Here is a 25,016-nt window from a genome sequence, read left to right as displayed (position 1 = left end):
TTTTTGTTGTTAAAACTATCCCTGCGAGACGAGTTTTTCTGTCAGAGACAAAGAGAGAAAATATAACATAAATAGTTAATTTAAAAAAAATAACCTAAGCATCACACATCCAAAGCAGAATAACAACCACTCGCGGAGCTCCAAGGAATCCATTTTGGAAATCCTGCACACAGTCCTCCAAAGACATAGACCAAATAAGCAGAGGCGCCATTGGAGGCCGTTTTTGGGAAATTTATCTGCATTTATTTTGTGCGATTTCAGGTCAAGGACAAATAAAGCCGCCCTTGTTGTGACTGCTGTAGTTGTGTCCGGGCCGGGCTGCTGATGATGCTATGCGCGCCGCACTGGGCTGGCTTCAGCCAATCACGTCACCCGGCGGCGGGGCGGGGGGAGGAGGGAGGAGGAGGATGGGAGGGGGGAGCTCGAGGAGGAGAGCGAGCGTCCGTCACAGGCAGCGGACCGAGCAGCGGAGGATCACACAGCGTTCGTCTGTCCAGCGGCGGCGGTATCACGTACAGGTTCATGGACTTCTGACTGGGCTTGTTTCAGCAACAGCAACAACAAAAGAACAATCTCTTCTCCCAAAGGCGCAGCGTTATTTTCATTTAACTGTCATCCATGAGATTCTTCAGGCTTACCTTCAAGTGCTTCGTCGACTGCTTTTGAATCTGCCCCCCCGCCACCCCCCCTCTTCTCTCTTCTCGTCAACGGCTGAACTGACCGAGGCGCTTTGTGAAAAAAATTTCCATCTCTTGGCTGAGCTGAGGGTTTCCATCGTGTGATAATCACAACAACAACAAAAAACTGCGATTTTTTTCCTCAAATTCCAAGACGGCGGAATAACAAACTCGGGAACAAAATAATATATATAAAAAAAAAAAACAGACGGTCTGAGCTGCATCGCCGCTTCGGTGGCTGAGTCTCCCGGTGTGTCTCGCTCCTGTCTGAGCCCGCCGGGTGTCTCTTTAGCCGGGCACATTTATAAAAACTTACGCAGCCCCCTGGCTTAACCAACAGTAATCTCCTTTTCATTTTTATTTTTAACCGTCCGCCCCCTCCCGCTCCCCCCCCCCCCAAAAAAAAATAATAATTTAAATATATTTTTCTGCCGCTACCCAACAATATGTCACCTGAGTTGGAAGAGACTAGCCAAGGTGAGTTATGACCTTCATTTGGATGTTTATGTCGTCTTATTTACCACCCAGCAGCTAACAGCTACATCCTGTAATAAAAACAGTAGCCCCACATCAGCTGCACTTAACCCGCTTCAGTCTGTATTTCTCATCGCAGCATTAATCAGCATACGAGTCGTTTTTAAAGCTGTATGTGGTGCTGGGCAAGTTTCACTTAAACCAAGACGAGTGTTATGTAGCTATGATTATCGAGTTCGTTGACGCTTATCCTGCTTGCACGTACACACACAAGTTCACCATTAGTGTTGTATTTTTGGCATGAAATCTCGCTCGTGTCCGAGAATAGTGGAATTTGTATCATTTGTCTGTCTTATGTGAATGTTTCCACATTTGATGATCGTGATGAGTTGCAGTGTGTAGCTCTCCCCTTCACGCCACAGATGATCTGAAATCACAGGTATCCTCTCATTAAGTTGCTCCGCAGATGCTGACAGCCCTCACCTTCCCCACTCTTTTCCCCTCCTCTGTGAACACGCCCCCTCAAACTGCTCTGATCTGGATTCAGCTGCTTTGTCTTGCATACAGCACTGACTAGTTGACATTGATATAATGGAATGGCAATACTCATGTGATACCTGACGTTTGTTTGTGTGTGAGCATTTGGATGCATTTTTCCAGTGGTGTGTGTTTGTAACAGTGGCTCAACACAAAGCCAGCGGTGACGAGAGGAGTTTGACATATACCTTCACAGCTGTCTGCCGGGCTGTACTGCAGCACACTAATCACTGTCTGTGAGACAGAGAGAATGAATGGCAGAGGAGGACTCACTGATGGCGGTACAATAGCAGCAGCAATTTTAGATGCAATAATCATTGTATAAGGGAGACTAACATTCAAAAGTCCCAGTGAATATATACAGAGAGCTGCATTTCAGCCTTTTTAAAGGTTAGCGGTAACTGGCTATGGCTTTACTGACGCTTCATTCGATGAATGGAAAACACACAGTCTTACACTTCCATTCGCTGCAAGTGTAGACCAGGAAACTTCATCTGACTCCTGCACTGTTGTGTGATATGAAGTTGTTTGAGATATCACTATTGTTGAAATTTTATATGCTCTCTGTGAAGAATACTATATAGATGAACAGTTAGTGAGACATTGATTTCTGCTGTTATGTAACATTCTCCTTGTCCCTGTCCTCTCTCTTTCTTTGGTAATCTACTTGTCTTTGAGATCTGACCATCATTCATCGTTTCCCATGCAGGTGAAATCAGTCTCCCCCAGTTGGAGGCCGGGACCCTGTCCGAAGAGGAAAGCGGGGGATCAGCTCGACCTCTGGTGCCCATGCCTGGAGCGGGACCAGGGTGTGGTGAAGGTGGAGGGGCTGGCCCACCACAGACTGAGGACGGGGCTGCAGCTGGGACTGGAAATGGGGCTGTTGCAGTACCAGTGGTGGAGAGAGAAACTTGGACCAGACAGATGGACTTCATCATGTCCTGTGTGGGTTTTGCTGTTGGCTTGGGCAATGTGTGGCGGTTCCCTTATCTCTGCTACAAGAATGGAGGAGGTGAGCTTCATGAGCACTTCAATGTCAAAATACGTTAGACCCAAGTTTGCTGAACCCTGATGTTTTGATGCTTTTCAGTCAATCAGTCAGTAGTGGCTTAATGGTCATTATTTATGTTTCATTTATGGCTACAGGTCACTGAAACTGTTTATATAGTGCAGCAATGTGCACAATTGTTCCTCCAAGCATGATGTGAAAGATTGTTCAAAATGTTCAAATGTGAGATTCTCTGAACATTTTTAGTTCTTACATGTTAGTATTTGAGGGTGAACAAAGGGTAAAAATTAAAAGGTTTAGAGCTACCAATGTGAAATACATTTTCAAAAAACAACATTCCAGAAAAGTCTTGGCATTTGATGTGGTAGTTTGGACAACGGTTGGAAATCAACATGTTGAGACAATGCTGTAACAGATGAAATAGTTTGACAAAGGAGGGCCTGCGTGGCTGTGAGCACGTAGCTGAAAAGCTGTTCCTGCCCACGTGGTTTCGTTTTATTTGTTATAGCTACCTATTGCCTAACAATTTTGTACAAGTTGCCCTATGTGCTCTGGCACTGACAAATTAGTTTATTTCAGTTCCTTTATTTCTTCCATGTACACATAGCCTTCCGTTGTGTGAATTTGTCAAACAGTAACCTAGCCCAGTGCAAATTTTCATCTGTGACTTTTCTTATCTCTGCTCCACCCATTTCTAGTTTTTATGAGGTGTTTGGAAACGGAATAAATGGGGAGTGACATGATCATATAGCTGTTTCCTAGTCCAGCCCTCCCTCTTCCTCGTGTGTGTGTGTGTGTGCGTCTTGTGACCCACAGCTGTGATACCCACCTTCTGGTATCATATAACAATGGCCTGCCTCACACAGTCCGCCCCCTGTGCTACTGCCTGGCACTCATGCAGCATACAAAGGTGCTCTTTCCCTCTTTGCTCCTGATAAGGAAGCATATGGATATGTCACACAATAACTGTCCTGTGACTGCACCCATCTTTTGCTTTCAATTGCGTCAGCACGGCTGCATATGCTACTGTATCTTATTTTATGTACTTGACCAACACAGGTCCTAGTAACCTTGTAACTCCACAACTGTATTAGATAAGGATTTAGTCTTTAATTCAGACTTTTTTTCTTACTGGATCAAGGATATGCTCCATGTTGGAAATGGTACATAGATAGGTATGCTGTGAATGTGGTGAATTAATACTCTGTTAATGTCAAATATTTGTTTATTTTTAACTAAGGTGCTAGACCTGAGGGTCAGGTCCTATTATAATTAGAGCGGTTTTATTTAATTCTGCAGACAGAATGCAGTTCCATGATGCTCTGTCCAATGTGTTGGAGTTTGCGAGCATAGAGCAAGTGTTTTCTTCAGTCATTCCATTCACGCCTCCTACTGCATCTCTTTCCCTTTCACTCTCTTGCTCACTCTCTGTGTCTCTTGATCTCCCACCCCTTTCTCTCTTAGGCTCCTGCTCACGAATGTTTCCTTATAAGGCTACAGCCCTTAGCGCTTGGAGAATGACATAAAACATGATGGACTGAATGAGGCACAAGTTGTCATTCAATAGCACAGTTGCAGAGACAGCAAGGCCATTGCCTTGACGTGTCATTTTTGTATTTGTTGTAGCTCTTCTACCACAGCGTTGTCCCAGTTTCTCTGCATCCCTCTCCTGTAATCTATCCATCTTTCCCTCCTTTCTTCCCAGCGTCTCTTCTCTCTGCGTCATTGCTTGTCATGTGATTTCCTCCCATCTGCGCACTATGGTGGTATCACCAAGTTATATTATTCAAGCCAAATAAATTTCTTGTATTAAAAGTCTAATAATGCCTTTTTTTTCATACTCTTTTCTACCACCTGCTCCTGATCGCGGCAGGCAGTATTTGAGTCCAAAAGGAAATTATTTATAGAAAACACTGACCTTGTCTATCTGTCTACTTTAATTTTTCAAGATTTATAGAGTGGGGTAAAGAATTTTTTCACCACTTGAACAAGGATTCGTCTCAGACTTTTGAACGCCACTGAATTTATAAAGGGCGTTTGGAAAAATTAAGCACTTTCACTGTCTTTGTTCGGTCAGTCCACTGAATCCCATTCACACCATTAAACATAAAAGTGTGTCCACTATTAAATGATTTATTCATATTTTCACATTCATATTACATTACTATGGGATAGTATGGAAGCCTTTTAGAGTTTTAAATATGTGCCTGATTGTATAATCACAATGACCTTTACTGAATGTCACTTCCCTAAAAAGTCAAATGCACAAGAAAAAAACCAAAAACCCCTTGGTAGCAAACACATACAAACAAACAACACTCCTTCAACAAATCCACCTTTTGTGGTACATGACAATGTAGTTGCAGAACATGTAAGTTATGATATCATTATTTTCATTGTAATCCTATTACAATGCAAATATAACTACACAAATACTGCAGTAATATGTTCTCTATTAAATATCCCAACCTTGCCAATGCTTTCATTTGGAGATAATTGTTGTTTTTGAATTTCATTGAATGCTTGGGTATTTCCCACAATGAAACAATGTCTCTGCAGCCGGTTACCTCAGGTACCCTTTGAGGAATTTGTGTGTTGTGTGTGTTGTTCCAGGGGTTTTCCTGATTCCATACTTGCTGATTGTGTTCATTGGGGGAATCCCAGTCTTTTTCCTGGAGATTGCTCTGGGGCAATTCATGAAGAAAGGAGGGGTCTCTGCCTGGAATATTGCACCCCTCTTCAAAGGTACCTTTCTCTATTCATGGTAATGTGTCTACGACAGTGTGAATATGTATATTTCTCTGAGGAAGGTTTTGTTGTTTCATTTTTTTCTCATATATATATATATATATATATATATATACAGTACATATCTATTGAGATTACATCAATGTACATTTCTCTTTCTTTCCCTCTCCATCAGGTCTGGGCTTGGCCTCAATGGTGATTGTGTTCTTCTGTAACACCTACTACATCATGATTTTGGTGTGGGGCCTTTACTTTCTCTTCCACTCTTTCACCAACCCGCTGCCTTGGGCCACCTGTGGACATCCGTGGAACACCCCTAACTGTACACAGGACTTCAGGCGCTCCTGCCACAACCGCAGTGCTGCTTTACCTTCATCTGCGGTCACCCCCTCCAACCTTCTTTCCTCTAAGTCCCCACTGAACCTGTCTTCAGCTCAGCTCCTCTTCAATGGCAGCTGCACAGAGGCTGAGGGCATGCGCTCCCCTGTCATTGAATTTTGGGAGTATGTCTTACCTTATTTGGAATTGTCATGGACTAGAGCAACACGTCAGCAGTCTTAAATATAGATTTTTTATAAAAGATGCACTTTTTGCCTAAATTGACTTGCAAACAACTGAATTTACAGACTTTGGGCTAAAGTTATTCACTTATTTACTTTTGCCGCTGGTGTTGGAATATTATTGACATTTTTAATGAATGCATCTTTCTGTCCACTGTCCCAGGCGTAAAGTTCTCCGTCTGTCTGGTGGGCTGCATGAGCCTGGTGACATCAGCTATGAGCTGGTGCTGTGTCTCATAGCTACTTGGATCATTGTTTACTTCTGTATGTGGAAAGGAGTTAAATCTACTGGCAAGGTAAAGTGTTTTCTGGCTGTACAATTTATTATGCTTAATGTCACGTGTTAGTGTTTGGGGTTAATGAGTGATTGAATATTGATGTCACTGTACACAAAATGCTAATTATCACTATGAAGGTTAATGGCGTGCAGACTATTATTTGCATGGCTTCATGTGAGAGATTAAAAAAAAAAAAAATGCTGCATTTTGCCCCTTGACCCCAAATCAGCTTTGGCGTAGTGAAGGACCAGTGTCTAGACTTAAACACATATGAACAAAAATATAAGCACACAAATGCACTCTTCAAATCTACTGACCTGTGTAGCTGTGTTTATTTATATATGTATATTATACATGTTACATGTTATATATATATATATATATATATATAGTTTTCATATACATGTGCATCTTAATTTTTCAGTCAGGCTGTATCTTCCACTGATCCCTATTATGGTATTTTTTATATACACATTGTTCTGACTGAATTCCATTTAATAGTGTATAAAATGCTCACTTCTTATTCTCTTAAATGAACTTGGTCTAATACACTGACATAAAGAATGGATCATTATTTTGTACCATATGGAGCTGTCTGAGTTTGCATACTTATGTCTCCAGAGTAGCTACAGCTCATAGAGCAAGGGGAAAAAATAAAGAAGGAGATTGAGCCAGCCACCCAGCTGTAAGCCGATTAGTAGCTTTCCACCATGTAGATGTTTTAGAGCTGGAAAGGGGCTTTTCTGCCCATGTTCACACTAGATCAAGGCAAATATGTTCTTTCTCACTGCTTTGCTCTTACTATACTGATTTAGCTGGAACTTGATGCTTTTGCTAGGTACCATGGGGCAGCTTTCTGAGCATAACTTGTCAAAAGACTACCTTCTGGAAAGGTCTGCCAAAAACCCCTGCTATTGCAGGAGGTTTACAAATTGTCTGGCTTTCCATTTACAGGCTACCTTTTCTTCAAAGTAACATGACAGGGTCCATTACACATCTACTACAGGAAGGACCTAATGGGCTTCTGCTTAAGACTTGAGTATTTGCAAAGCAGGTAAATTGCTTAATCAAAGTGATAAAAACATACTTAGATGCAGTTGCATTGAAACATTTGACCATAGCTGATGGACCATGTTGATAAGCACTAAACGTTTCCAGCTAGCCTGTTAAATTCATCATGTAACCACATCTTTTTTATGTACTTACATCATGTAATGTGAGGGGTTAAAATTTTTACTGTGGAGTTTTATACTTTCACTTAATGCAAATTAATGCATAGCACTCGACTTCACCTCCCCACCCCCAAGTATACAGTACAATAAATCCTGCATTGTCTAGAAATGTTGAACTTTTTCCATCTTTCTGTAGGTCGTGTACTTCACAGCTCTCTTCCCCTACCTGGTTCTGATTGTTCTTCTGGCCCACGGAGTCACTTTACCTGGAGCTTTAGATGGGATTGTTTACTACTTGAAACCAGACTGGTCCAAACTTGGTGAAGCACAGGTATGACGTTTGCATTTGTTTGAATTTGAGCCTCAATACAGAGATATGTCTTTAACAGTGTGTGAAAAAGAAAGCATGACTGATTTTTGAACAGGTCAAAAAATTAATATTTACTCGCTTAATATTACTCACTCCTCTCATTTTGTGATAGGTGTGGATTGATGCAGGCACTCAGATTTTCTTCTCTTATGCCATTGGACTGGGTGCTCTGACTGCACTGGGCAGCTATAACCGCTTCCATAACAACTGTTATCAGTGAGTTTATACACAACATAGAATCAGACACCACTTTCATTGGAATGAGGCCAACATCAACACAAACACTACCAATGCATACTGCAGCATGTGAGTAATACCAAACAAACCAGATAAGGCAAATAAATCTTTCACAAGAATTGAGCTTCTCTCTCAGTGGTAACAACCATGTGACCAAAATGTCAGTTCTCTTTCATTTTTGTTTAGAATGAATATTTTTTGATGACAGTGCTGTTTCTCCTGCCACAAGAACGAATGAATAGACTGTATGAATATTCCAGGAATTATTAATGAAGGCCCAAAGATTCCTAGCACGTTAATCACAAGTGTCTTTCCCTCTATATTTATATGTAAGTTAAACAAATCAAGACTGCAACCAAGTGCTGCAATCTGTAATTTATACTTGAACTTTATTATACAAATGAACTTCTGCAGTGGAAGGCCAATTAGGCCTATAATGAAGAAGGGGGTGTACTGTAGATTCATTCTCTGTTTTTAGCTGCAGCTGTTCTGACTATTTTTGCTTTGTGAGCAGATTGATGATAGTAAATGTTTTTAACGCAAACAGACAGAGAAATGTAAACATATTAAAAGGGGAGTTAGCTGCACAGCAGCTGTAGGGGTAATAAAAAATATATATCACTTGTTGAATATTTGGAATGCCTGTTGTAAAAAGAGTCCTATGAATATCCTGCCACATTTCCTTTGCCTTGACCTAAACTGGAAGTTAAAAGATGAGTACAAATGCTGAGGTATGTTAGCTCAGCTCCATTTCTCACACACTGGAAAATCTGGGGATATGTGGAATAAACCATTCTCAAGTCCCAAAGTACATTACAATTGGGACTTTGAACCCAGTGTTCTTGTTCAATTGCTTTCAAGCCACATAGATTATCTTAATGTGTGTCTTTTTATCCTTGATCGTAGTGTAGCTATGGTGATAGCAATGTTACTTCCCAAGCCTTTGATCTATACTGAAATATCTTGAACCACTGGATGTCATGAAATTTGATACATTGGCATTCATTTCACAATGGTTGAAACAAATGCATGCAAATGTAGCATGCTAATGAACTAGCATGCTATGGTAGAAAGGATAACAAGGATTTGTAGTACTTCTAGCGAGGCATACTAATGTTTTTCTGATGTAGAATGGCCTTTCTTGTGTTAATTACTCACGTCCTTACGCGTTCCTTGAAGTAGTCCAGCTGACTGATAGCACTTACAGATGGTTGGTGGAGCAATGGTGCTTTCTGCACATAGCTGCAGTATGTGGTCTTATAATAACCATCAACGTGAAATGAAAGGATTCGGAGCTAGTGTTGCCAGACTCATCAGGATAGACAATAGGTCATTTCTGACTGTGCAAGCCAGATAACACTCTTGACTTGTAGACTAAAAGGAAATTTGATTTCCAACATAATTTATTTATAAATGCATGTATTATTATAATGCTAGCAATACACTGTATGTATTTAGCAATTAGTCAGAACAGGTTCCTCTCACTCTTTACCCTCTTAGACCTTGAAACAGACTTCCCATCGGTTTACTTACTCTCCTCCTGCCAACTTCAAAGACAACAGCGGCTTTCAGATAAATTGGTATTGATTCCCTATTTACCATCCCAGCCCATCCCAACTCTTGCCAGTGTCTGTTTTTTGTATCTAATGTGATCCTCATGTTACAGTAATAATAATGCGTTTTCCTCACAGTGTAATTTTTGTTGTTCTGTTTCTCTTTGTTGTCAATCTTCCTCTTTTTTTTTTCTTCTCTATATTTCTGTGCAGGGATGCATTTTTGCTGGCCCTCATTAACAGTGGAACCAGTTTCTTTGCAGGCTTTGTAGTGTTCTCTGTGCTGGGCTTCATGGCTGCAGAGCAAGGTGTGGACATCAGTAAGGTAGCTGAGAGTGGTAAGAATACAGATTCCCCCTGGTTTAGCCACCCAACGCGCAGTGCAAAGAGCTGAGTGTTGTCGCTGAGAGCTATACTTTATGCTCTTAATACTTGATGCTTCTCACTCTGTTTCTTAATGTGCAGGTCCAGGTCTTGCCTTTATAGCCTACCCCAAGGCTGTGACTCTGATGCCTCTGGCGCCACTCTGGGCAGCACTTTTCTTCTTCATGTTGCTAATACTGGGCTTAGACAGCCAGGTAACAGTGATAGACACACTGAAATTGTTTGTATATTATCCACTTCAGCTTTTACTTAGAGGAGCTGCATGCTCTTAATATAGAGTATATAAAGTAGCCAATCTAAATTTCTGCCTCTATTTCCCTCTCACTTCCTCTCACAAACAGTCTAGACACATCAAGTTGCGGATTTCTTAACAGCCTGATTGTTGTTTGTCTGTTTGAGCCGGTGCCTACATCCATTGTTTTACAGCCCAGGGATTTGTCAATGAGCTTCTGTCTGATTCACACAGAGCATGTCTGTCTGCTCTGTGATCCATTCATTTACTCTCCCTTTCCATTCTTTGCGTCATTTCTTCCATCCATCTTTCTCTTTTTTCACGCCATAGCCACATTGCCTGTGCTGCCATTTCTAAAATAATATGCTAAAGATGCACTTCATCTTGAATGAAATTTGGTGGTTGAAATATATTTCTGCAGAGATACACATGAGCATTGTTGTGGTAAAAGACTGATGAGTGGAGTCACAGCTGGCATGCTCACCTGCAAAATTACCTGTCAGATGTGCCTGCAGTTTAATGCATCCAATATATGCTGAAAGAGGACATGAGTGGGGAGACATGGAATTGAGTCAGCAACAGGAAAGACATAATTCTTAACCATTACTTTTGATGTACCGTAATTTCAAAATTATAACGTGCTACTTTTTTCACACGCTTTGAACCCTGTGGCTTAATCAACGATGCGGCTAATTTATGAATATTTACGGGCAACAAGCTTCATGCCACCAATACATTTCGCGTCACATCGGACCAATGAATTTACCAAACAGGTCAAAGTGGACCAATGAAATTGTTCGAATTAAATTAAATGCACCCACACTAAATTCTTCAGATCAGTAATTTATTTTGGTCTTCACACACGCACTCATAGAAAACATGAAGCAATGCATATGATGCAGCTTTCAAGTTAAAGTTGATCGATCTGGCGAAAAGGAGAAATCTTTCTTGGTAACAAATTTCCTCCCATATTTCCCATATAAATACACAAAACAGTTTTTCTCTCACTCATCTTCATCCTGGAGCCAATCCCAGTTCACATCAGGCGAGGGGCGGGGTACACCCTGGATGGGTCACCAGTCTATCACAGGCCCAACACTCAAGGACATACAGAGACAAACAACCACTCACATTCACACCTACGGTCAATTTAGAATCGCCAGTTAACCTATACATGCATGTCTTTGGACGGTGGAAGGAAACCGGAGTACCTGGAGGAAACCCACACAGACACGGGGAGAACATGCAAACATGCAAACATGCAAACTCCACACAGAAAGGACCCAGAGACCCACAACCTTCTCATTGTGGGGCGACAGCGCTAACCACTACGCCACTGTGCTGCCCCTGTTTTTCTCTTTAAATTTATATTTATTATATTCAGGTGCGCTCTATCGTCCGAAAATTACAGTACATGTTTTAAGTTTCCATTTTCTTGCTGGATATTTTTGCTTAATATATCCAACATTGTCATCTCTTCAGTACCTTTGTGTTATTTCAAAGTATAGCATGTTAGGAGGTTACAATCCAGTATCCAGGCACATTTACACGATCATCCCTGACCTTTGTGTCCCTTTATCTCTTGGTCTGTTCTTGACTTTCGCCCTCTCTCCTCCTCTCCTTTCTCTTCACTCTGATTTTCAGTTTGTAGGTGTAGAGGGTTTGATAACAGGAATCATGGACATGCTCCCTCCTACATCTGTCCTGGGATCCCTGCGACGAGAGGTTGTAGCAGCCATCTGCTGTGTCATCTGCTTCCTTATTGACATGTCCATGGTCACTGAGGTACAGTCAGGAATTCCTACAGTTTCATACATGGTGGAATTCTTCAGCATAATGTGGAAAACATTCCATTTTTAGGATGGCAGATTATAACAACAAACTCCCAGGGTGAATGAGATGTCAATCAGAAACTAGATTAGAAGCCATAGGCTCTGACTTGAGAGTGACATTTTTTGCTTTCACATCGTTTGAATGATTTTTAATATAGATTATATCATTTTTAATTGGGTTCAGAAAACCATTGCTATGCCTGAACTGGAATGAAAGCTAAAACTGTGAAGACAAAGCCGGAAATAGGTCACACATAAAGTATTAATGGGATAGTCTTGATCCTTACTGTTCCCTCTGTTTCTGTTAGGGAGGGATGTATGTCTTCCAGCTGTTTGACTACTACTCTGCAAGTGGCATTACTTTGTTGTGGCAGGCATTCTGGGAGTGTGTGGTGATTGCATGGGTCTATGGTAAGACAAGACTGCAAGATTACAAATACAAACAGCACAACCCCTCATGAAATTCAGTGCATTACCTCAACATGTTTATGTCATCCCTGCCAGGCGCAGACCGTTTCATGGATGATGTGGCTCGTATGATCGGCTATCAGCCCCTGCCCTGCATGAAGTGGTGCTGGTCCTATATCACACCTTTAGTTTGTGTGGTAGGTGTTATTCTGTATATTATGCACATTTTCTGTATGCTTTTTTTTTCCAGTTTGAAGTAGCTGGTGTGTTTGTATGCCAATAGGGAGTGTTCCTGTTCCATGTGGTGAACTACAAGCCCCTAACCTACAACACAGTGTACACGTACCCTTTGTGGGGTGAAGTGCTTGGTTGGGCATTAGCTCTGTCCTCCATGCTCTGTATCCCTGTCACTGTTCTCTACAAACTACTGCGCTGCAAAGGATCTTTGCGGGAGGTCAGTGTGCATGCGTGCAAATGTACATGTTTGAGCTTATGCATCTGCTACTAATTACCAGTAAATCAGAAGGAATGTGTCTCCTTGGACGCTGTCGTTTATCTGGCTTATTGCCTCAATCCTCATGAGAGAAGGCTGAAGCTTTGCTCCCATAAACGTTCATTGTGTCCTTGTCTTTCTCTTTGTAGCGATGGCAGCACCTAACCACCCCGGTTTGGGGCAGACATCACCTGGAGTACCTGGCTCCAGAGAGCGAGGCCAAACTGTTGCCCCCTGCAGGAACCAAGAACACGCTTCTTTTTGAGAGTGTCATCTAATAAGTGGAGCCCCACAGAACACAGACCCAAGGTCGCCCTTGACATCAGCAAACACATACACAAGCACACAAACTATTCAAAAAAATAAATACCACATTGGCCCAGTAACAGCAAAGTGCAGATTAGCTGTGCATCCCCCCCCCAGCTTTAATGCAATGAAAATGCCCTGGACAATGGACCAAAGATTAGATGGGAGAAGAACTGAAACACCCCTACATCTAAACAGTCATCACGGGCTGATTTTTCCTCTGCTCTGCTTTCTGAGTCTACCTCACTGACTCTCTCCTCTCTTTCTGCTTCCCTGCCTTTGTGCTGTCCTTTCCCGTCTTGTTCTGTAAGTGTGATGTGTCCAATGTAGCTGCAATATCTCCCCTTTCTGCATCCCTCCGTTAGGGTTTCAACAGTCTCATCCATCTCAACATGTCATGCTACTTTGTTGTGAGTAAGCAAACGCTCAAAATATCCTGGCTAATCTTTCCAAATTAAGGACCTCATATTGGCTACTCATATGCCACGGTCAGAATGTGTGTGTGTGTGTGTGTGTGTGTGTGTGTGTGCGCACGCGTGCGTGTGTGTGTGTCTGAAAAATGGCATGGTGTGTTGGACCATGGCAATGATGTCCTCATTTTCATGTAGCATTGCATCTGACCACTGTTATCTGCCAACTGTATTCTCTTAACTGTACAAAAATAACTTCCATTAAAAAAAATGATAATAATAAGAAGAAGAAGAATCAAAAAAGAGACAATGCATCACCACTTCCAGCTGTGTGTTATGAACTAACTTAAGTATCCAGTGTATTGTAGGGTCTGTGAATCAGTGTTATCAATATTTGGAGGGGATGACGATCAGTATTTCCATCTTAAAAAAAGGAGAGAAACTTCAGAATGAACTGTGCAAAGAGCAGGAGAAGGGGATGTGGGGAGGGGAAAGAGGCCTCATTCCGTGAAAGGAAAGAAGCAATAAATGAACAGATCAGGATGGATCTACATGTTTTTGTGACTCTTTATTTACATGGACTCATTCCCACTACATCCATAGATCATTCTCTAGATGTGTACAGAAACATAACCACATTCAATTCCATTAAAAGGGTTACACGTTTACATTTGTATAAAAAATAAACTCAAACAGACATTTGTTAACCAAACATGTATAACATTACTAACCGGAAGTGTTGTAAAAAAAAGTACAATGGTACAATGGCTTGAGGAATTTAGTTTTTATGTATTTATATATTTGAGATATTTGATTTGGAGATTCAAAAAAAGCTAACTGAAAGAGCTCTCACAAAACGCAGGCAAGTCTTTTATTCCTGATTTTTGGCTGCTGTGTCAGTATAAAAAAAAACTGTTCTGGACTCATGAACAAGCTCTTTGAAGACAAATGTTTCAAATCTATAGAACTGCTCTTAAATTACATGCATCTGTTTTAGAGCACTTCTAAACGTTCTTTGCTGTCACACATTTATGAATGATAAAGAAAAGACGACAGCCGACTGCAAAAATATTTTGATGTGCTATAAATTTAATTCCATATATATGAAACATGTGGCATTCATTACAATAAATGGTATGGCAAACATTAGATAGTTATGATTGATGACAACGTGAGGCTTGATCCCAAAAGTAGGCGAGGAATCAGACGTGTGAATGCTGACCAAAAAAGCCTCTGCCCTTCAAAAATCTAACACCTACCATGCCACATCTGCAGTTCTTTCGGGAGATCTCTCAGTCTTTCAGGAATTAGATTACTAAAGAGCCAATGACCTCTCCAAGAGAGAATGGCCTGGCCGTATCAATGACAAATATTTACATTGATTTATAATGAAAGACATTTGGTCTGTCTCATTCAAGAGTCAATTGTGTTGATTCATAAATAAAAACAGCAAACAAAGACATATATACATCTACACACACACACCACTGCCCATCTGTTCACAACACATCATAAATGAGTTTCCCTTTACAGCTAGCCCCTTTGCTCAGTCTGAGCTCACACAGGCTAAAAATACAGACTCCTACTGATCCACTGTTGCATTCTCCAACTCAACCCCCGTCCCACCCCGCTGCCGTCTCTCATACTCTCACCACAGAGCCAGAGAGCTGCAATGACGTATTGCTGGCTACCTCATTAGGCGATATCATAAAAAGCCTGTTGCCACAGCAACGGCTCCCTGTATTTCCATGGCAACCATCCGCCATGTCAAGGTGGTGCATTCAGAGACACGACCAGTAGCGAGAAGTGGAACAGCCAGCAGCCCAAGTAAAGGAGGAGGAGGAGGAAAAAGGAGTTGGAACAATCTGACTCCTAACGGTCACATCTGGGTGTTGCAGGAAACATCCTGTGCAGAATAAGAAAGATTCAGCGTTTATGGCAGAATACATACCAGTAACAATAAGCAAATAAAGCCAGAAATTATATGAACACTCAGAGTGATGAACATACAAGTATTAAGTCCATCTGCCCCCGTTTCTTTAGAATATGAAGCACTGCATCATGAACTGTCAGAAAGAATCTGCTCTTCGGGATGGACGCTGAGAAGAAACTTGCAGCTTCCAGCTGCTCCATGACACAGGCTGAACAGACACAACAATGAGAGGCCGTGAGACGGAAAGCATTAGAAATAAATATTTATACTTGACTGACATGTCGGACACAATGATGTGGCACCGCTGAGGCTGGGACCTTGAAGCATTCATTATCTTGAGTGCCACTGCCTTGACTCTGTATTAGAGACGGTTACTTTGTCTCTGTTTTTGTCTAGTGTCCCACTCACCTTGGCAGCCTGCTAGATAGATGTCCAAATCAACTTCCCCAAAATCCCTGAAGATCTGGAGGAAGAAGACAGACATCACTTTGTTTTTGTCTTCCCTCTTCAAAATAGAGATGAACCTGCATGCTCTCTACACTCAACAGTATCTCAGATGATTGCATATCACCGAAGTGAGCACACATACATTTTTGAAAGTATTCACGGTGACTGTGTCCACAAAGCTGGTTGTTGAAATATCCAAGATGATGCTGTGTGTCTCTGATCCACAGGTCCACCCCTCCTCCTCATCACCATGGTGCGAAACCTGGTCAGTGGTGCCATCACCTGGGAGACCAATGTCGGAATCCAAGTTCAGCATGGCTGTGTCACATTGGTAAGCCCAGTTTACTTGTCCTTTACTAAGGCTGTTTGTCAAGGTCTTTGTAAGGCTTAGGGCCGGCCCTTTTCCTTGACTCTGATGCTTCAGTTCAGCAGCGACTCTCCCCTCACTGATCTCCAACTTCTCCAAAGAGAGCGTGCCATTGGTCAGTTGGCTGACGGCTTTTCTCTGCCAAGTGGTTAAAAAAAAAAGGAAACATCAAGTAGAAACTTGTATGTTGAAATTTGTAGGTGAAATTCAGAGGAATCAGTTCAACTCAAGGATATCCTGGTTGTGTCACAAGGTATATCATACTTGTTTCTTGGCCTCTTCCTTCTCTTTTTTTTTCTCTTTCTCTAGTTTACGCCTCAGGTCTTTGTCTTGTTTCCTCTTTGCTGTCAGCAGCTTCCCTATTTCAATTCCACTCTGCACCGAAAAGCATGAAAGAGAAAAAAGAGAAAAGGAGACCAGTGAGAGCACGAGAGATAATGAAAGCAAATGAGGGCTCCTGTAGATTGCAGAGAGAGATTACAGTTTGTGATCAAATACAAGCCAGTATGCAAAATACACATGCAGACACACCTTCTCTTGCAGGGCCTCCAAGTACATCTCAGCGTTTGTGTAGTAGATGGTTGTGGATGAACGGAAGATTTTAATTCCTGGAATCTCTTTAGCCTGCAGGGAGACATCATGGTGTGGATCAGTATGACTTCTTGTCTCGTCTGCACTTTCACCCTCCCCCATGTGTTGTTTGACTGAACTGAGATCTCCTTACACTGATGATATAACTCTATTTGACTCTAAAAGGATCCGTTCACCCAAATTTAATCATGCAACTTAAGCCGATGGTAAATCCATTAGTTTTGCAGGTATTTTGTCACAAACTGAACTACAAATGAACATTTTGATGGGGCTGATTATCAGACAGATAATCTGTCCAATCGCTGTGGAGACATTTCACCTAAATCTCCAACTACAAAGGACTGGTTAAAGTAAAAACGCACATCAGCATGTCAGTCATAGGGAAAATGAAATTGCTTTCAACAGTTATTATTTAATATGTTACAGAGTATCTTTCAGCTGTCATTTAAAGATTCTTACCGCCCTGTAGGTGTCTGTGTCCAAGTACAAATCTGTGCTGGGCACGAGACCCAGGATTGAGTAACGAGGTCTGAAAGGTATTAAAATGGCAAAGCTCTAGGAATGTCTCAACAGAGTCTCACATGATGTTTGCACACACATCAATAAATTATAGTTAGTGGCCTGTACATACAGTTGTGTCCTGAAGATGACAGTGAGCATGGAAAAGCCAATAGAGACAGCCAGACCCAAGTCCAGATTTAGCAGGACAGTGCTTGTGAATGTTACCAACCACACCAGCTAGAGGGCAGCATAAACAGCGACAGTCAATGAGGTCAGCAGTGATGAAAGCTTCAAACAGTATTTAACTGAGCTGAATGACTCTCAAAGAGGATTTAGCCGTACCAGATCAACCTTGTTGGTCTTCCACAGCTCAGGCACGTCCATGAACTGCTTAAACATTCCTTTCAGATTCACAAACACTATAGTGGATAAAACCGCCTGAGGAGCGCAAACAGACATACACACACACACAAATAGATGCATTCACATTTACCCACAGCCCCACTGTTATTAAATTGGCCTGCAGGAGAGATACTGGTCATTAGCGAGGAATGGAAGGGAGTGTTACCTTTGGGAGGTCTTCAAAGAGCGCACCTACTTTTAAAACCGTGATCAGCACAATAATGGAAGATATCACTCCTGCAACCTGACAAAACATACACACACACGGTTGTCGCACAGGAAAAGGTCTCGAGCTGAAAGTATGAGTTAGATGAAATTGGCTCTAGACTAGTGTCTTTTGCATGTATGTGTGGGTATGCATTATTACTTGTGTCTTTCCCCCAGTGCTCTCCTGAACGAGGCTGCGAGACAAGGAGGAAGTCACTGAGTAGCACTGGAAAAATCCACCAACACTGTTACTGAGACCCAGAGCAACCAGCTCCTGGAAAACCATAAAACAGAAGTTAGCCACAGTTTGAAGTAATAACACAGACATTTAGGCTGAAAAACACAGGACAGTCGACATTAATCTCGGCATTTGAAAGCTAATAATATCATGACCTTTGGTGTCTGGACTCTGTGACCTTCAGGTGAATATAACACTAGTGTGCTGTTTTTTACAGCCATGCCAACACATCGCTGCCATGCTGAGAGCAGTGCCAAGCATATTTAAGACATCATTGATTGTATAAAGCTCGTCGGGCATTAATGATTTAGCAGGCCAGCTTTGAGAGGCTGGGAGAGTGCCCAACCCATCTCTTTTCAGGTCACAATGATCCCACTCACATGCCTCTGCAAGTCTGTGTATATGCTAATACCGCAATACTGCGTGTTCACAGATAATAGCTACACGCTCTCATTAGTCAGAGCACATGTAAAGACATGAAAGTGGAGGAAATACAAGATGTGCCTCTAAGTCCCCCATGTTTAAAGCAATGATTATGCTGTTATGAATGCAATAAAGCAATGCCATGGCCTGCTGAACCATGTTAGGGATACAGTGATGAGCAATCTCGGGCTGTGGTTTGGCACGAAGAATGAATAATCAGAGGAGATTGCGTCAACAAGCAAAAACATAGTTCTACATCCAAGATAGAAGGAAACAGTAAATACTTTCCACAGTATCTGTTGTCCCATTTATACCCTCTTGTTTTCATACTGATGCCTCTACATTTAACCATATCCCATTAAAATATGTCAGATGCATGTACCAAGTAATCCCTAGAAAATATTGTAGCTATTTTGTAGCTGTAGATCTTGTCACTATCATCACTTTTGGGCTATAATCCAGAAAGTGATAAAACAATATGTAGATGTGGACTAGGGAGAAATAAGAGATCTTTTTTTTTTTCCTTTATCATTAAATGATTCTATATGTAATGTGGATAATAATATCACAGAAGTAAAATTGGTATTTGTAAACAATGCAGTGATGAACATACAAATAACAAATTAATATTTTATGCCTTTAAAACAAAAGAAAATGCGCTGAGATTATACTTGGTTAAAAAGCTTGGCTTTGTTAAACAAATTTTATTTATGTCAAATGAACTGGCAGCAGAAAAAAATATGGACATGAAAAATCCCAAACTTAAATGCTACTGGGACCCGGCTTGAACCAGATGGTTTTATAGAATAATATTCCTCTGATGTGGCCTCTATGACTAACTGTGAGCAGGCAGAGAGTAAAGTCTAACGTGAAGACAAAGTTTTGTTTTAGCAGTGAGTCATCAGACTGAGAGGACTCCAAATATAACCCTCACAGATTTTTGTGACAGCCACACTGCGTCTGTGTGTCTCTGCCTCACCTGGTTGCTATCCACTTTGTAGCCGTGCTTGAGGGCAAATGTTTTGCCGAGGGAGATGTTGATGGCGTAGCCCACGATGGCCACAGCGAAGGCATCACCTATCAGCTGCAAGAATATAGTGGTATCTGGAGCTCGAGGGGCCTGGAGTCTACAGCAGGAATGAAGGATGAATTGTTCAGTCACTGTTTCCACTGTGAGTCCTGACACACAGGAAGCGCCACAAACAGCCCAGGGCTTTAGCGCTGCTCACATGTCTCCCGAGGCCATTCAAACCTCTTGACATTAAATGAAAGTGTTTGAAACTCCAGCTGCAGAATACCTGGCTCTTTGCTTACTTGTGATCTTGCACTTTGCACTAACTGTAGCTTCTGGATACAGCCAATGTGGAAGCACAGGCTGCAGATGGCAGACTTTTCAATAATTTAGAAACACACAAAACCTTTGTTTTTACAAAAGAACACAAAAGTACTTTCATGAATATCACATTAAAAATGAGAGCAGGGAAATGGAGGCCAACAGTACCTACCTGTAACATAATTTTTTGGTGGAATGTATTAGTTTTATCTTATCAGCTCTGGATATTAGACAAACAGGAAATGTGCTGGTTTTCTGTCTCCATGTTCTGTTTCACCTCATCCCCACTTGCTTTCTGTTTCTATACAACAGACAAATGCGTTTCATACACAGAGGTGAACTCACCCGCTGGGGATTTCTCCAACCACATCAATTTTGTATTTACTCGGAAGTCCACAGAAATGGGTGATGATTGTCGCTGCTATGATCTGTTGAAGAAGTATATGGACAATGTCAGTTCAGTGCGTGGGTTGAATTGCATATATGCAGTGTGAAACAAGGTCAACCTTGTTTGACAGTGGAGCCTGATCTCTGAGGTACAGATGCCCCCTGCTGGACTTTTAAGGGAGCACACCTGCTGAATGGGTGAGAATGGAGAGGTAGAGCAAAAGGAAGACTCACAACTATGAGCTCTATGGGGATGGGCAGAGGCAGCTTCTGTCTGTAGCAGGCATTGACTTCTTTGACCACAATCAGAACAGAGAGTGCTACCAGGCTGACCACCAGCTCGGGCACCTTGGTCTGAGGCAGCAGTCGGCAAATATCCACCAGAGTCTGTGAGACGGAAGGAGCAGAAGGAGAAAGTTGGAATTTAACTGAATGCACATTTGCTCCTCAGTGAATCTGGATTTGTTGTGAACAATGTTAATTGTCAGTTGTTTGTTTGTTTTTAAGTCAATTTGCTGTGTGATAGGATTGTGTTTAATTTCCTCCCATGTTTGAGAGAGAGGAAACAAATGCCAGCTCAGGGTGCACGGTCGCTTATTATTCATTTTTAAGAGATTTGTGGAGTTATTTGAATGAATTTTTGTGTTAATGTGAATAACATTTAGTTTCATATGCCAAGAATCATCCAATCCATGTCTGAAGTAAAAGTCTAGTACGACATCAACTACTTATCATGTTATATATTTTTTTAAAAGTACCAGATTGGATCGACACATTTCTCATTAAAAAAAAAAATCAAACAGTTTAAGTATTATCAAATTACTTTCTTGTCTGTAACCAAAATGTTAGTATCATAACGCATGATGTACTCACATAGATAAGGGAGAGGGGCCCGGTGAATCGAGACGGTGTGACTCCAAACAGGTACTTCAGCTGTGAGACACACACATGGCATGCTGATCCTGTAGTGTATCCACGAACCAAGGGCTCCGACAGGTAGGTGACCACAAAGCCGAACCTCACCACACCTAACAAGATCTTGTTGGTGGGGGGGGGGGGGGCAGATAACAACTTAAAAGTAGTGATATGCGACCTGTGGAGTTGTTTAGTACCTTCTAACAGTCAGTTTTTAGCGTGGACAAAATGAACACATGCACAGAAGCACACACCTGAAAAATTCCTGCCAAGACTGTGAGGGAACATGCTATCTGTACTCTGAAGTCATCCCGGGCATCAATATTCACAGTTAGTGTCCCATTGGTGCTATTTACTATAAAGTTACCGTCAGGTGCCATCCTCTCTGTCACACTCCCAACCATGATGCTGATCACAGCAAACGTACCTGGACGTAAAAATGTGAGGATGTATGCACAGATACACAATTCAGGATCACTTTACCCTTGTAGATTTCCATTTTTTTTTATTTCAATTTCTTTCCTTTTCAATCCCAGGCGCCACTTTCTCACCTATGGAGATGTGTCTGGAAGTACCAAAGATGAAATAGATCAGCACCGGGTAGAGGGAGGTGTACAAGCCAAACACAGGACGCAGTGAGGCCAGAAGAGCGTATGCCATGCCTGGTAAATTAAAAAAAAAAGAAGTTTTTTGTAGTTTTGGTTGTTTAGAGGAGCCCAAAGAGATGAACTTGGCACTTGATAAAAGTCAAGCTTAAGCCAAATTTGCCAAATTTGCCAAATTATCTGACAAACACTGATAAGCACTCAAGCTGACTTTGATTTAGTGTTCATGACTTGGACATGAGACAAATGACTCCTGCAGATGTGAATTTTCTTTTTCAATGAGACATTTTGCCTTGATATTGAGTCAAAAACACAGCAGAATGCAGATTAAACATAAAAACATGGGGGAATAACCAGAATGGCACTCATTAGAGCACATCCCTCCATCAAGGCCTAACAATCCTGCACATGAAAAAAGGCGAAGAAACCCGGGTTTGCCCTTTTCCCCAGATGTACACCAAAATGTTATGGGTGTTTCTCTGGTGCATGGTTTATATTAACAATAAAAATGACAAAATATTTTACTAATAATGAAAAGTCTTAAATCGATCATTTTAGCAGTCACTGATATGGACTACCAGTAAGATTTATCAGGTGAAGGCAGATATGGCCTGAGTGAAGACTTAACTCTTCTTTTCCCTCCACAGTAGCTTGTGACTTGAAGAAACAGACTAAAAACCTGATCCTGACTTCATGTGTGACTTCTTCCCACACAATATGAAACCTCTGCAAGGAAGTGGTTAGTTTATCTTAGTATTGACTAAAGGCCTGGCCTCCCTCATCTCTACTGTGCACATTCATGCATACAAACCCTGCGGTAGGTGCATGATGCCCACGCTGCAGCCAGAGATCAGGTCCCCAATAGCATTTTCTCTGATGGAGTATTGAGGCAACCAGCCAAGGACAGGCACCCAGCTCAGCACCGTGTGCTTCAGCCTGGGCACAGAACACCTGCAGCAGCCATCCCACCCAGAAAAACAGGAATATTATTGATTAGGTCATACTCAGGCTCACGAGTGCATATGTCATATTGAAACTATATTCTGAATGTTAGATGGGGGGCCGGGGGACTTTCTGCGTGGAGGTTGCATGCTTTCAATGTGCCTGTGAAAGCCTCTTCAGGGAAATCTGGCCTGTAGGTTTGACAGTGAGTAGCATTAGTGTTTGCCTTGTGATGGACATGGGACCTGGATATACTCCCCTCCTCCAGTGACCCAATAAGGAGAAGCAGCATACTGTAGATAATGGATGGATAGGTTTTAATTTGTCTGAAATGAATGTGTGCACCTGGAAAATCACTGAGAGAAGCTCATGTTAAAGGTTGAGAAAGATAGACTATTTTATGGTTACTGTACGATTCAAATACCTCTACGTGTTCTATCACCTTTCATTATCATAGCACTTAAATGGTTCATTGCAGGTCCAGAGTTTATTAAGTAGTTTCCTAACAGCTTTCAAATTCATTGGATCCACTGTTGCATACCTAAATGGGAGTTTAAAGAATGTATTTTGGAGATCAAGACAAATAGCTTGGAATTTAGGTTTAATGTATTTGTTACAGTAAGTCTGATGTGGAAACAGTGAGAGTCTTTGGTGAAGTGTGTCCACGGATTAAATTTGATATGAACAATATTTGGAACTTTTGAAGTTTATATTTTTGGTGTGATTGAAAAGGTAGGTTTATCGTAACTAGGTAACCGAATTACTTATTAGGGAAATTGTATTCATCTCTCAAAGCGTTTTTCTGCTCTTTGTTCAGTTCCTCTAAGGCCAAAAAGACGCTTGAGAATAAAACACCTGTTATGGTTTTTATCTGCTGGCCTTGTAAAATGACAGACTGTCCTAATGACATCATCAGGCCTGTGCTACCATTCACTGTTCATGGCAGTTACGCTGATTGCCATCAGTTGATTTTGATTCTTAAAATTAACATATAGTGAGAACAGCTACATAAAAAAATATTAGGTCTGTTTGGATTATAGATTATTGAAGTGGAAATATTTCTTCCCAAAATAAGTTTTGTTGTTGTAAAAGCATTCGGTAATGAATGTTATATTATGTGTCAGACTTGTTATGGGTGGTTCCAACTAAACAAACCATTGAACTTTATTAATCTATAAAAGGGTCAATGATCAATTAAGTAACACACACACACACACACACACACACACACACACACACACACACACTTATTCATGCCTCATTCACTCTTTCATGAGGGTCAGTGACTCTGAACAGATAGAGGCACAGTAAAGCCACACAGAGACACACACAGACAGCTACAAGCCTCATTATAAAATAGTTTCACACCCAAACACAAATATCTTCTGTTCTCCGTTTACACAATTGGGTGTCTCAATGTTTTCCAGTTTTCTTTTTTACCTGCTGCACCTCCCGCCCCTGAGTCCTCTTAAGGTTATTTTTACCTCAGGGATTCTTTCACCCGTTCACCCAGGGTCGGTTTGGCGGACCACGTCCCTTTTAGTGCAAAATCATCCAGACGTGTCTCATCCAGAACTTCCCTCTGGACAAAGTAGTCACTGGCTGAATGGTCCCTCTTCTCCATGTCTTTGTCTGTCTTCAGTTTCAGCCTTCAAATCCTGTGAGTTCCTTCTTTCTCTTTGAGGGTTTTCTTAAATGGAAGGACAGCCACAGGGAGCTCTTTCACAAGAACAAGCTGAACTCTGTGAAGTGAGTGAGGTGACCTCACTGCTCTGTACTGATTGATAGTGCTTGTTCCCTCGGTTGTTTTTGAACTGTGGGAGTAACCGGTGAGCAGTTCCTTTCCTTATAAGACAGCGACAACCACCCCACATGTTCCTGATCTGCATGCACACACCTGAGGTGGTGTGTGTTTCTGTGTGCTTTTAGCAGTGAACTCCAGCTTAAGGCCAGAGTGGTAAACACCGGAAGCTGTTAGAACCAGTAAATCTTGACAGAGACACACTGTAACACTTCGCCAAACAAAAATGCCAACACATTGCATA

General features: G+C 41.6%; 2 protein-coding genes across 4 annotated transcripts; one reads left to right on the top strand and one right to left on the bottom strand.

Moving 5' to 3' along the window:
• Positions 1 to 442: 442 nt before the first annotated feature.
• Positions 443 to 14,221, top strand: LOC115046060 (sodium- and chloride-dependent creatine transporter 1). 3 transcript variants are annotated; one of them, XM_029506164.1, is made up of 15 exons: positions 443 to 1,154; positions 2,398 to 2,700; positions 5,311 to 5,442; positions 5,621 to 5,803; positions 5,879 to 5,948; positions 6,169 to 6,301; positions 7,652 to 7,786; positions 7,938 to 8,041; positions 9,829 to 9,953; positions 10,081 to 10,193; positions 11,876 to 12,016; positions 12,372 to 12,474; positions 12,568 to 12,668; positions 12,755 to 12,925; positions 13,114 to 14,221. In XM_029506164.1, the coding sequence occupies exons 1-15, from the start codon at positions 1,124 to 1,126 to the stop codon at positions 13,240 to 13,242; spliced, it is 1,974 nt and encodes a 657-aa protein (XP_029362024.1). In that variant the 5' UTR covers positions 443 to 1,123; the 3' UTR covers positions 13,243 to 14,221. The 3 variants fall into 3 exon arrangements, with proteins under 3 accessions (XP_029362024.1, XP_029362021.1, XP_029362022.1); XM_029506161.1 differs by having other exon boundaries at positions 5,621 to 5,948; XM_029506162.1 differs by lacking the exon at positions 443 to 1,154 and adding an exon at positions 1,175 to 1,969 and having other exon boundaries at positions 5,621 to 5,948.
• Positions 14,222 to 14,240: 19 nt separating this feature from the next.
• LOC115046059 (solute carrier family 26 member 6-like) lies at positions 14,241 to 24,595 on the bottom strand. Its single transcript, XM_029506160.1, has 19 exons — positions 24,456 to 24,595; positions 22,841 to 22,980; positions 21,976 to 22,086; positions 21,679 to 21,851; positions 21,383 to 21,547; positions 20,744 to 20,896; positions 20,468 to 20,550; positions 19,769 to 19,916; positions 18,289 to 18,402; positions 18,088 to 18,165; positions 17,862 to 17,957; positions 17,650 to 17,756; positions 17,478 to 17,547; positions 16,959 to 17,051; positions 16,692 to 16,802; positions 16,203 to 16,565; positions 16,022 to 16,076; positions 15,691 to 15,821; positions 14,241 to 15,586 (listed from the first exon to the last, which is right to left on the bottom strand). Exons 1-19 carry the CDS (start codon positions 24,593 to 24,595, stop codon positions 15,560 to 15,562), a joined length of 2,358 nt encoding a protein of 785 aa, XP_029362020.1. The 3' UTR covers positions 14,241 to 15,559.
• Positions 24,596 to 25,016: the final 421 nt, after the last annotated feature.

The sequence above is a fragment of the Echeneis naucrates genome, chromosome 7, assembly GCF_900963305.1.
Source record: "Echeneis naucrates chromosome 7, fEcheNa1.1, whole genome shotgun sequence".
In the NCBI taxonomy this organism is placed as follows: domain Eukaryota; kingdom Metazoa; phylum Chordata; class Actinopteri; order Carangiformes; family Echeneidae; genus Echeneis; species Echeneis naucrates.
Note: the sequence above shows the minus strand (reverse complement) of the source record. Positions and strands in the feature narration are given on the sequence as shown.

Bases quoted from the DNA above. Each gene is read 5' to 3' on its own strand.
- LOC115046060 (XM_029506161.1), top strand. From the start codon at position 1,124: ATGTCACCTGAGTTGGAAGAGACTAGCCAAG. The intron at 8,042-9,828 runs GTGAGTTTATAC...ATTTCTGTGCAG, and splicing joins TTCCATAACAACTGTTATCA to GGATGCATTTTTGCTGGCCC. The intron at 12,926-13,113 runs GTCAGTGTGCAT...TTCTCTTTGTAG, and splicing joins GCAAAGGATCTTTGCGGGAG to CGATGGCAGCACCTAACCAC.
- LOC115046059 (XM_029506160.1), bottom strand. From the start codon at position 24,595: ATGGAGAAGAGGGACCATTCAGCCAGTGACTACTTTGTCCAGAGGGAA. The intron at 21,548-21,678 runs GTGTGTGCTTCT...CCCACCAACAAG, and splicing joins TCTTGGCAGGAATTTTTCAG to ATCTTGTTAGGTGTGGTGAG. The intron at 19,917-20,467 runs GTGAGTTCACCT...TTCCTGCTGTAG, and splicing joins GTTGGAGAAATCCCCAGCGG to ACTCCAGGCCCCTCGAGCTC.